Source organism: Agrilus planipennis, unplaced genomic scaffold (genome assembly GCF_000699045.2).
Source record: "Agrilus planipennis isolate EAB-ADULT unplaced genomic scaffold, Apla_2.0 scaffold17, whole genome shotgun sequence".
Classification (NCBI taxonomy): Eukaryota; Metazoa; Arthropoda; class Insecta; order Coleoptera; family Buprestidae; genus Agrilus; species Agrilus planipennis.
Window position 1 is genome coordinate 1,057,170 of NW_020439021.1, and position 13,415 is coordinate 1,070,584.

The window sequence follows — 13,415 nt, forward strand, 5'->3', positions numbered from 1 at the left end:
AACTCTAAATCGTTTTTATATAATAATATATTTTACAATTGTAGAAATAAATAGGTAAAACATAACAGGATATCATTTATATTAGTAACTAGTACAGTAAAAATCACTTTGTATATTGGAAATTGCCAATACATGAATTCCTAATTTTCTCTTCACCTTCGTCTCGTGTCGTCTTTAAGTTTATACTTCACTTTGCATACAGTGCATCGACGACGATTCTTGGGATAATTCGTCTAGTGAAGAATCTGGAATTAAATTTTATTTAGAGTGCAAGCTAATAGAATTATCTGTTTATTAATTTAATGTTGACATTTGTTTATATTACTTTTTGTTTAAATAGGTACTTCATAAAATTGAAAGTTCTGTGCAATCGCTGGTGGTATATATATGCTGTTAATAAAAAATTATAAAGTACATTCTGCCCTTTTTTTAAAAAATTAAGACCTATTGTATCCCTCTATGCTATAACAAAACCAGCTTTACATGCAAATATTTTGTCACCGGTCATCAGTTAAGCATTTAAAGCGTCCTCGGAGTTATAATCCGTTCACTTAGAGAAAGGTACATCATGAACGATGAGCACAAACGAATATCAGTCGTAGGCGGAGGGAACAGCCGAATATGGTCGACGGTTTGCAGTCAGATGTTAATCCAACAGCGCAGAGTTAGACTAATGGCCGACTGTGTACAAGGTCTGTTCAAAAAGTATCGCGAATTTTGAATTTCCGCGGGTTATGTATATTCGATTTTCAATTTTTTTATGGCGATATGTTAGTGCTCATGTCTCTCACTTTTACCGACAAGTTCAGCCATGTTGAATGTTCAGTTAATTTTTGACAGACAATGGATCAAAGAATCTGTATCAGATTTTGTGTGAAAAACAAAAAATAAAAACACAAAATTCGCGATACTTTTTGAACAGACCTCTTACATTCTAAAATAACATTTACAAATTAATAATCATCGACTTATTTATTTAATTGGGGTAATTAAATCATTATTGATAATATGAAAACACTTTGTTGAAACTGAAAAGATTCTGGTCTACGTTTTATTTACATTTTTTAGTTATATCAAAAAAGCCCGCAAAGGTTCGAATTTTGTCGATGTTACGAGGCTGTTGCTTGCCCATTTGAGCACAGATTTTAATTTCATTAAAATTAATAGAATGAGCACACATTACTGCACATATTGCAGTTTCAAGATATTATGTATGTAGCAAATATTTGATATTATTTGGCTTTATAAGTCTAAAATAAAGTTTTACAGTGTATAGAACTAAAACATATTAAAATTTTAATCGCATGTATTCCAGTCCTGTAAATTTACAGAAGATAACAGTATATATTAGATCATTATATCATCCCACTAACGGCAAAATTTGCTTTAATCTCGCACTAATTTTTTTATTTTTGCTGATATTAAAATTAATAATTTGTCGAATGTATAAATAGACTGTCGGCTGGAATAATATTAAAACTGATCCAAGTTAATAATGCAGTGTTTGTTCAGAACTTCCATTTATCTAACCTCGTCTCTAATATTAGGTGGTGTAATTGCGTTCAAAAAACTTACGTTCGAGGGAAAAAAGTGGCCCCAGGGAACACTGGATTTTTGGGAGAGAAATATAAATTTATTCCGAATATACAATCACATAAGTTCAAGAATAATTATAAATTTTGCTTTGGAGCGTTAGCATTCGGGAATCCTGTCACCATATTCTGAATAGGTATTAATGTCTCTGGCATCGTCAATCCAATTTTTTTACCCATGAGGTAACGTATGCTAGCATGTGGGGGATGCTAATTGTTTGTAGGTGAGACTCTACATATTCCGATGACTTTCTATACTTCCAATTACAATTTTTTATGGCTGAAGGAATGAAAGTTCTTATTATTCATAAAAACCATTTATGTTCTTGTTACTGCAAGTTCATATTTTGTTATGAAACGAATGCCGCGGACAATCGATACTAGCTACACCTTTGATTTTAAATTATCTATTGAACTAACTAAACGATGCGATTCATAGCACATTTTCGAAAGGTAAATTAATTTCATTGTGCAATACGTGCTTTTTTCTTGATATGTTTTTTCTTGTATGTCGAATAAACTGATAAACATAAACAAAATGCAATGTTTGGTGTCATTTTAATTTTTGTTCTTTTATTTGGAACTAACGTCACTAGATATATTCAAAAAATAAGGTCCTAAAAAATGTATAAACTCACAAATTAAAGTACATAAAAAAAATCTCTAGAAAGTAAATATAATAAACGAATCACGAAATAGATAGGGTCAATTTTTTATCTACCTTATTATTGAAGGTAAAACCATCTGCCTTTTTTCTATAAAATAATTATCGTACGTGTCATTATTGGAAAGCAACAAATGCGTGTTCAGAAGTTTACGAACTCGTTATATATTTAACACCAATATCGCGTTGTTACTTTTTCCTTTCGTCTATTTATGTCCCTTAACAACGTTCGACATGAATCCTTTATTACTCTTTGACACGCGTTTGTCAAATTGTTCTGTACACTCTTCCAAAGTAACCTATAAAGGTTAACAAAAGTGCCGTGTTATTGTAAAAAATGTGTGAAAACTTCTGTGAGATCTACACAATGGAAAATAAAAAAGAAAATGATGATAAAAATTTTAAACATGAAAAACTCACCAACTTCTACCATATAATTTTTACATTGTCACACGATGAAGTTTATTGAAGTAATTTAACCAAATTAACCTTTGACCTATTTAGTTGAGGTATTCGTAGTGACTCAATTCTTCTTTTGTTCGCTCAATTTTTTAAAAAAGTTTTCACTAATTCAGTTGAAGAGTTGTTCTTCAAAAGTCTTGTGTTCAAACACCATTAGCAAAATAATTATATTCTTTATTTAAAATAGCTCTCTTATAAACAGCAATCTACGATATAAGTATTAGAAATACGTACAATTACTACGTTTCTCGCCTTGCTTGTATGTCAGCATTTTTTAGTTAAAACAGCACCAATACACAACAGATGTTCCTTTTATGTGAAGATAAGCGAGAAAAGCACCATTGATAATACTGCTTTTGTTTAAAAGCACTTTACAACAAAGTTTTACCTTTTCGCTTTTTTTTTGCTGCTCAGCTACTTCATGAAAAGTACTTAGGTATAGTTGAGACGTTTAAAATTGGCATAGTCAACAATAAAGCTGTTACATTTACTTTCTTCTTTCAACGCCTACTTATGCTCAGGACAGACGTTGCAAGGAATATCGTAAGCATTGAAAAGAGATGTCAGGTAAGAATTGCAGCGGACTCGATTAAAGACAAAGGAATAGCATTACATCAATTGATGTATAACAGAAAGAGATGCAGACAAGCAGGATTTGAGCGCATTGTTCAACATTCTCAGAAATTTAGGAAAGCAGAGACGCTTGTTTAAAGATATAATTCTAACGAAACATTTATAAAGCCGACCCTGACCTTTAGCGTACCTAAGCAACCTCTAACCGCTGCACTTACTATTTTTCGGTTTTTCACTTTGTCTGCACTACTTATGAAACATTTCCCAACTTAACAAGGGCGTGTTCAGACCGCAGCAACTACAGTCCCAAGTGGAAGCAAGAAAGAAGATATGTCGATTTTCACAGACAATTTATTGCGAACTATGTCAGTTTTGATCGTTCCAACTATACCTAATTCCTTCTCACACTGTGTAACTATCAATAATAATGCATCAAGTGAAAAGTGACATTTTCGACAAAAATTGTTTAGGGTTTCTTTATAAAAAGGTGAAAAAGTACCGTAGGGCTGAAATTTTTTGTTTACCTGCCTTTCATTTATGTCAATACGTAGGTACTATTCGTACAAATTACACGAAAACACAATGATGTCTCCGACATTCACAGATCCGAAAGCCTGCTGACTAAAATAAAATTCTATTTCTAATGTAATAAAGTGGGCTAGGAAATCATAATTTTTCGAAACTAGTGGAATCGAATTCGCTTACTTTAATATTTCAGATACGAGAACGCAAAATAACTAAGAAAAGTCTACATAAATAAAATAATATGTAAGCACTACTCAATAAAATATGCATGCATTTTGGGCAAATTTTAGTTTTATTCTTTACATGCTTGCCCCTTATCATCACCATAAGGTCGTCAGTCCTAAGACTGATTGGACACGCACCTTCACTCCTTCCTATCCTGAGCTAACCTTCGCATTTCCCTAACACTAAAACGTCCCATAACCTTAACTATTTGCGAAAAGTATTCAGGAATCTTAGTCCACTTCTATCCCTTCTAACTCCCGTTTCTGCCTCATATGTCTCTGACTAGACTTGTCCCTTATATCTATTAAAAATGATCACGATATTCCTATATACCATCAAATTATTACTAAAATTGTCACACACATAGACGACAACGATAGCTATTCATGTCAAGAAGGACGAGCGACGTGGTGCTCATGCACGGGAAAGAGAGGAAGTTTCTACTTCTGCCTCATCGTAAAGTAAACCGCACACTTGCGCGTGCGACAGACTGCTGTACTAAAAGTCCCAAAACGCATGGGCGAAGTCACAAGACTATATATAGTAACCCTTTTCTATTGTTGAATAAATTGCATGGAAATACTTGAAAATTTAATTTATTAAAGTATTTTAGTAAATAATTTGAAGAAAGCACGGTTAGATCATTTTCCATTGTTATTGCTGTTTGCTTTTCTGCTTGACTTTTCTCGACGTTATTTCCTAACCAATATTTTTTCTTTGCGCGCGTGGTGCCTTTTACAAAGGTAAGGCTGAGGTTGTTTATGATTGTCCTTTTTCTTTTTCAGAAAAGTCCAATCCGCCTTCGCCGAAAAAAAAATTCTTTGGAAGTTTCCGAAGTAATAAACGTCCTTCGAACGAGTCGCGTTCAAGAATGGCGGACTCTGCTCTAAAGGATTTGGCTCATCCTTTCTACAATGACACCCTTAAGGGACATAACTCCGTTACATTCAAACTCGTCCGGACCGGTACGTAGCAACAAATCAATGTGTTTCTTGTCATAAATATTTAACAATATTTGTTCGTCAATTCAATATCAAAATGTACACGAAGCAAAAAATGTTTATTATTTTTTTATTATTGATAGTTATAACCTATTTTATTAAGGTTTCATATCTGAAAAAAGAAATCGGAACCTAAAATTATGACTAATCATCAAAACGAGTCGATTTTTATTAGGATTTCATATTTAAAAAAAAAAAGGAAAACCTTTTTGCTATCACTTCGTTTCTATTTGTCTCTGTCCGTCAAAACTGTACTACAAGAAACAATTACTGTGGAATCTGTAATTCCAATAAAAAAAAGTAAAATACTATTCATTTATTTCCCTGCTTCCCTCCAAAAATTGTATAGGGTTGTTCGGAAACTCATTTCGTTTTTTTTTGGGGAAATGAAAGACAGTTTTCGTATAATAAACAAATACTTTATTAAATCATATGTTGACCGTTCTGGTCCAACACCTTTTGTCATCTTTCTGATAGTAGCTTAATTCCACGCTCATAAAATTTTTGGTCTTTGCTGGCAAAAAACTGATCGAGGAGGTTTTTGACCTCCTCATTTGAGGTGAAGGTTTTACCGTCTAAAAAATTTTGGAGTGACNCATTAATTTGCTCTTCAGTCTTCCATTAACATTTAATTAAATTTAAATTATTTGATATCATATATCTTGTAAGAATATTTTTTGTGTTGACGTAAGTGTTCGTTTTTTCTATTCAGAGACAGATACATTAATTATGTTATTATTCCTTCCTGGATTTAAATCAAACCCTTTAATGTTACTCGTTTTCTTAAACAATTTTTTTTTACCACCGTGTTCGATAGGGTAGTCGATATTCTTATAGACGTCAAACATTATAAAATCCCACTGAAATGTAGCAATTTTCCACAGATGGCATTTACAACGCTGTTTGCAGTAAACCATAGTTTAATTACTTTGTTGACGATAAAACTGTTCTTTGATTTACGGCGTGTTTTTTTATCAAAATATTATATATATTGTAATTTGCCATATGTAACAGGATCCGTATAATTCCTGCCTTCTTTCACAAGTTTTGGGTTACCGCATGAATAATATACAGTTCCGTACACCTTTTCTCATTTTCTTTTGAATTCGCATCTAAACGGCCATTACCTTTAGGTGGTCTCATTTTTCAAGTTCTGTTTCCTTTAAGACCCTAACGGCTGACTTGTCAAACAAGAACTGAAAGTAAAAATAACATAGAAAGTCAATATATTGACCTTTTATTTCCATTCTACAATATAAAAGCATTTGTAATAGGTATTATGTATTTTCTTTTAAACCAACTATGTCCTTAGCTTTTCTGAATATATTAAAAATCGAAATTTATTTGTTAACAGATTTTAATAGCATTAGTAAATAATTAGTTAAACTTCAGATGGAAGATTCATTCCAACTACCACTAACACAGTATAAACTGGTGGAGATTGTCGTCATCATCATCATAAAGTCGTTTTTCCCTAGTTTTTCTTCCTTTAGGTACATACCAATATTTTTGTTTGACTTTTATTTATTGTTATACAATACTCTTTCGCCAGTATCGTTTCCATTTTATTTAAAGCTAATAATCTAAGCATAATAATCTTTTGCCCCTGTATATCTATTCTTACTTTTCTTTCTTTGCTTCCCTACATTGCAGCCCCAACCCTGTAACTGCCTGTTGCTCTATATACAAACTAAGTATCACTCTTCTGTCTTAGTAGCTCATCCGTACATTTTTAAATATATTTAACATCTTGTCCCATTTTCTAAATCTACAAATCCTTTTTCTATCGTTTTCTCTATTGTTACCCGTAAAGCTAGAATGGTATGGAATAAATAAACTAAAAAAGGAATTTATCCTAGTTACCACTAAACTTTTTCCGCCAGGACATGTATTGCACCCAAATTGTAATTTAGGCGTTATCAACAAGAGGCGATCTCTTTTACCTGCAGTCAGTTATCTGTAGCATACTTATACATTTTAATCTTCCTCTGTGCAATTATTGCACGATTATCTATTACCGGTGGACTTTAAAACACTTTAAAGTGACATGCAATTGTAATGCAGCTTAAATTGCCTGAATTGTTTTAGAACAATGCTTCAGGTATTTGCACCAGTGAATTCTACCTTCCGGGCATAGCTGATAAAACGGTATTGCTCTGAAAATTAATAATGCGTCGCTAACCACGTCACGTCTATATGGGGTAATCTACCCTTGCATTTCGAACGGATTCTTCCTAGCTCTATGCGAGTTACTACGTACTCATTAAAGAGAAATAAATTGCAACATTATTATGGAGCAAGATCCCAGAACTGACAGACATTACTTATTTTTTGTGTAACAAAAAGGGTACGGTAGAATGGTGCTAGTATCTAAGTACTTTGAGTGTAACCTGTTAATTTGGGTCAACGCGACGGCCAATGGGAGATGTTTAGCTTCTACAATTTGCTTGACAAAAAGTATTGAAATAGTTCTCTAAGTATTATGTTTAAAAATAAAGTATCAGACTATAAGTCAAATTACGACTTTTTTGAGAACTTTGAAGCGTCTGGCAGAAATTACCGCCGGTAGGAAGTGTCTAGCAGTGTTGATTGTTAATTTTTAACAATATTCTGTGAAACATTATGTAAAAATCAACATAGACTTTAGGAAAAGCGAGTAATGTTTTTACGTATCTTTATTAGCAACTGATATCTGTAAAATGGCCCTAGACCCAAGTTACCTGGTATGCTACGCTCAAAGTACAAATTACATACATTTTGATACTCAGAAAATGAGTTATGTCTAGCGGCTATGGGATCTTGGACTATCAGATATTATGATAAATGAAAAGCTAGTTTGTTGCATATACTATAGACTAGAACTAGATAAAATACTAAAATTGTCATAGTCGGCTTCTACATTGAACCCTGTTTTCGTGGACGCCCTGCGAAATTATTTGACAAAACTTTAAATTCATTTTATTCTTACATCGTTTCTGCCGTTTTAAAGAGAAAATGCTATATGAAATTCAACATGCGATTAAACTTTACTAAGTCTGACTGGAAAAGGTCAAAGTTCAAAGCGCCATTTCTCATATATGTTAAGTCAACATAGAAATTTGTAACGTATATGAACAGCTTCATAGGCAAGTTCAACTAGACAGGTTACATATATAATTTTATCTAGGCATCATCAAGTTCGACAGAACACAGGAAAAGCAGGGTTGGGGTTTAGTCTTTTATGAAGCAGTAGTTTTTAAAATAGAAACTACCTTACGGAATCAATTCTAATTTTATTTATATTCCAATATGTTTATTACATAAATTTCACCAACATTTTATTTCTCATATTTGATAAACCGTTATTTTCCATACCTCAAAATGAAAAATCACCCTTTAAGACTACTCTGCTGACATATTCAGAATAAACAGACAAAATCACGTCTGGAAGTGCCTTAAAAATACCAAAAAGATTTTATGAAAAAAGAAATACAGACTCCAAATAGTAACACTACCCTTAACTAACACTGATCGAAGACTAAAAAGTGAATCAATAATAAGTCTATATAAAGATAATTTTATAGGATTGGTTGAGTTGGAGTAACCGAAGACGTTGTGATACGCACATGATTCGGTAGTAACTACCTAGAGGACATTTTCTTCGCCGTAGCTTCAATGTGGAAGTCCGACCATCGTGGTACTCTCGTAGACAAGGAAGCAAAAGCGGCAGCTTCGCAATGTCGAACTGCGCTAGAGCATGTACGTAATCTATCCTGCCGATGAAGTAGTCTATTTATCGTATGGTCGTGTGATCGTTATCCCCCGAGTTAATAACCAAGGCCGAGAGGCCGTCGACTGTTCATCAGCTTCCCCCAAAACACCCCAAGTAGCGAACGATCTCAGTGTTCCTTCCACCAGTACCAGCTCAACCAGAAGCTACCATTCCGTAGTAAGTGGTCCTTCACTGTCCAACCTCTCCGAAGAACAAGAAGACGAAAACGAGGAGGAAAATTTCGAATCCAATCAATCGCTCGAAACAAACAAGACATCGTACGTGAAAAGTTCGCCGAAAAATTTTCGCGAGCGCGTCAGTAGTCTTTCAAAGAGACTTTCGGCCGACAATTCAAAATCTAGTAGCTCAAGTGGAACTCTCTTCTCCGAGAAACCACCTCCGTCACCAAGAAGTGCTAAGCTGAATTTTCTTAATATCAATCTCCATCATCGTAGCCGATCGGCGTCGCCATCTGAACCGATCAACCGTCGGCTTTCGTACACGGACTACCTCAGTGCTAACAGAAGCAATTCGCCGATAAATACGAAAATTGTCAGTGATTCTCATCTCGCGGTTCCAAAACGCGAACGGTCTCCTAGAGGGGTAGAAGGTCCTACCCTTCGCGTTCCACAGTTCGCAGGGAAGTCTTCGAAAAGTGCCGAAGACTTGCCAAAAACAAGCAGTGCTAGTGCTCCTTGCAGTTCGAATGATTTCGGTTTCGAGTTTAATAAACAGAATAGCAAATTCCTGACACTTCCCAGGACCAGGACGCAATCTCTCTCGGCAGGTGAACGTTTTGCCCAAAGAGTGTGACAATTTACGATCTAACAAGTAATTAGCCGAGTTTTAAGCATGTTGTTTTCAAAACTAACATTTCGCTTATTATTTTATTTGCTAAAGCTCAAGTTTATTATTTTCCATATTATACATTGTGTAGGGGGGGGTATCGATCGATTGAGAACATACTTCCTGTTATTGTAGCCGTCTGGGGGTAAGTCTAAGGCACCCGTTCAACGAAACTCACAATTTATTAACAGTATAAACATTATTTTTACATTACCACTTTCTTAATGGACTTAGCTTTTTTCAAAGCTTTTAATTTTATTAGTTCAAAAAATTGAAGTGTCCCTTTTACGTTCTTCTTATTTCTGATGCAATCGACGATTCAAGGGAAATACAAATAATTTTCTAATCTATCCCAAAAGTTTAATAAAGCAACATGATATTTATTAAATTCAACAGTATTGGTTATTGTTTTTTACCTATCTTTGATAACTTCTTGGAAACAAAATTTTGGTTGATAGATTTAAATGAAAACTAAAATTACTTTTCTGATTGCTATTGCTTTTGTTCTTTCTTTAGGGTTTATAAATTTATTTTATTACCATACCAAATAATATCAAGAAGGTATTAGAACAACTATTAGTATAACGACTAACTTGGAAGCACTTTTATCAACAACATAGGTACTTTTTATCCTGCTTCTAGGATGTTTAATTTAACTATTACGGGTATATTTTAAATCTTGATATAACATTAGTATATTACATAGATCTAATACTTTTCAGTGCTTGTCGGTTGATGCCATAAAACTGATTTTAAGCTTAGGTTTTCAACACCTTTTCTTATAATTTCTATGAAACAAAAGTAAAGTTTAAAGGCATAAGAAATAGCGTAACATTCTCAGTCAGTAAATCCAATAAAAGTAAAGTAGATTACATTGTTTATTATTAGTTTTTGAAAAGGCTTCGTGGCTTTGTTAAAAGGATTGAAACGATTCAATCAGAGCTAAAAGAGCAGCGTGTCCTAATTTCCAAATTATGGTTCGTAGTATGAATAATAAAACAAAGTTTTCTTAGTGTTGTTCTTGCAAAGTTATGGTAAATAAGGATATGCTTTTTAAATATTAAAAGCTTTAGGAAGCGTTAAGGTAGGTAATTACAAAATGGAGCACTAGCATTTCCATTTACTTTATTTATGTGGTATACCTACCATCATAGCCAATCAGTTATTATGGTGCTTAAAACGTCTAAAGTTAGTTGTTCTAACAAAATTTTGTTGCTACACTAATTTTCCACTACCCTTCGGTTTAATATGCAAAACAAAAGGAACGCGAAGATACTGTAACATACAGCTCGTTAAAATGTTAAATTACGTACATACAACTAATTCTAAAATGACATCTTATCAATGAAACCCAAATAGTAATTGTTTAGTCTTTATTTAATTACACAATAATTTATTTATAAAAAATTTAAAACCATAACGACAGTTTTAAAGTTTTATGTGTATGTACAAGGTCTGTCCAAAAAGTATCGCGAATTTTGAATTTCCGCGGGTTATGTATATTCGATTTTCAATTTTTTTATGGCGATATGTTAGTGCTCATGTCTCTCACTTTTACCGACAAGTTCAGCCATGTTGAATGTTCAGTTAATTTTTGACAGACAATGGATCAAAGAATCTGTATCAGATTTTGTGTGAAAAACAAAAAATAAAAACACAAAATTCGCGATACTTTTTGAACAGACCTCTTACATTCTAAAATAACATTTACAAATTAATAATCATCGACTTATTTATTTAATTGGGGTAATTAAATCATTATTGATAATATGAAAACACTTTGTTGAAACTGAAAAGATTCTGGTCTACGTTTTATTTACATTTTTTAGTTATATCAAAAAAGCCCGCAAAGGTTCGAATTTTGTCGATGTTACGAGGCTGTTGCTTGCCCATTTGAGCACAGATTTTAATTTCATTAAAATTAATAGAATGAGCACACATTACTGCACATATTGCAGTTTCAAGATATTATGTATGTAGCAAATATTTGATATTATTTGGCTTTATAAGTCTAAAATAAAGTTTTACAGTGTATAGAACTAAAACATATTAAAATTTTAATCGCATGTATTCCAGTCTTGTAAATTTACAGAAGATAACAGTATAGATTAGATCATTATATCATCCCACTAACGGCAAAATTTGCTTTAATCTCGCACTAATTTTTTTATTTTTGCTGATATTAAAATTAATAATTTGTCGAATGTATAAATAGACTGTCGGCTGGAATAATATTAAAACTGATCCAAGTTAATAATGCAGTGTTTGTTCAGAACTTCCATTTATCTAACCTCGTCTCTAATATTAGGTGGTGTAATTGCGTTCAAAAAACTTACGTTCGAGGGAAAAAAGTGGCCCCAGGGAACACTGGATTTTTGGGAGAGAAATATAAATTTATTCCGAATATACAATCACATAAGTTCAAGAATAATTATAAATTTTGCTTTGGAGCGTTAGCATTCGGGAATCCTGTCACCATATTCTGAATAGGTATTAATGTCTCTGGCATCGTCAATCCAATTTTTTTACCCATGAGGTAACGTATGCTAGCATGTGGGGGATGCTAATTGTTTGTAGGTGAGACTCTACATATTCCGATGACTTTCTATACTTCCAATTACAATTTTTTATGGCTGAAGGAATGAAAGTTCTTATTATTCATAAAAACCATTTATGTTCTTGTTACTGCAAGTTCATATTTTGTTATGAAACGAATGCCGCGGACAATCGATACTAGCTACACCTTTGATTTTAAATTATCTATTGAACTAACTAAACGATGCGATTCATAGCACATTTTCGAAAGGTAAATTAATTTCATTGTGCAATACGTGCTTTTTTCTTGATATGTTTTTTCTTGTATGTCGAATAAACTGATAAACATAAACAAAATGCAATGTTTGGTGTCATTTTAATTTTTGTTCTTTTATTTGGAACTAACATCACTAGATATATTCAAAAAATAAGGTCCTAAAAAATGTATAAACTCACAAATTAAAGTACATAAAAAAAATCTCTAGAAAGTAAATATAATAAACGAATCACGAAATAGATAGGGTCAATTTTTTATCTACCTTATTATTGAAGGTAAAACCATCTGCCTTTTTTCTATAAAATAATTATCGTACGTGTCATTATTGGAAAGCAACAAATGCGTGTTCAGAAGTTTACGAACTCGTTATATATTTAACACCAATATCGCGTTGTTACTTTTTCCTTTCGTCTATTTATGTCCCTTAACAACGTTCGACATGAATCCTTTATTACTCTTTGACACGCGTTTGTCAAATTGTTCTGTACACTCTTCCAAAGTAACCTATAAAGGTTAACAAAAGTGCCGTGTTATTGTAAAAAATGTGTGAAAACTTCTGTGAGATCTACACAATGGAAAATAAAAAAGAAAATGATGATAAAAATTTTAAACATGAAAAACTCACCAACTTCTACCATATAATTTTTACATTGTCACACGATGAAGTTTATTGAAGTAATTTAACCAAATTAACCTTTGACCTATTTAGTTGAGGTATTCGTAGTGACTCAATTCTTCTTTTGTTCGCTCAATTTTTTAAAAAAGTTTTCACTAATTCAGTTGAAGAGTTGTTCTTCAAAAGTCTTGTGTTCAAACACCATTAGCAAAATAATTATATTCTTTATTTAAAATAGCTCTCTTATAAACAGCAATCTACGATATAAGTATTAGAAATACGTACAATTACTACGTTTCTCGCCTTGCTTGTATGTCAGCATTTTTTAGTTAAAACAGCACCAATACA

The 13,415-nt window shown here is 32.7% G+C and overlaps 1 protein-coding gene across 1 annotated transcript in view; it reads left to right on the forward strand.

Annotated features, from left to right (window-relative positions):
- Positions 1-13,415, forward strand: part of LOC108744315 — a 104,796-nt gene that overhangs the window by 20,083 nt on the left and 71,298 nt on the right. The window contains exon 2 of the mRNA XM_025976268.1: positions 8,606-9,600. Within this exon, the coding sequence (XP_025832053.1) occupies positions 8,779-9,600 (822 nt within the window). The 5' untranslated portion in view covers positions 8,606-8,778. The remainder of the gene's footprint in view (positions 1-8,605; positions 9,601-13,415) is intronic.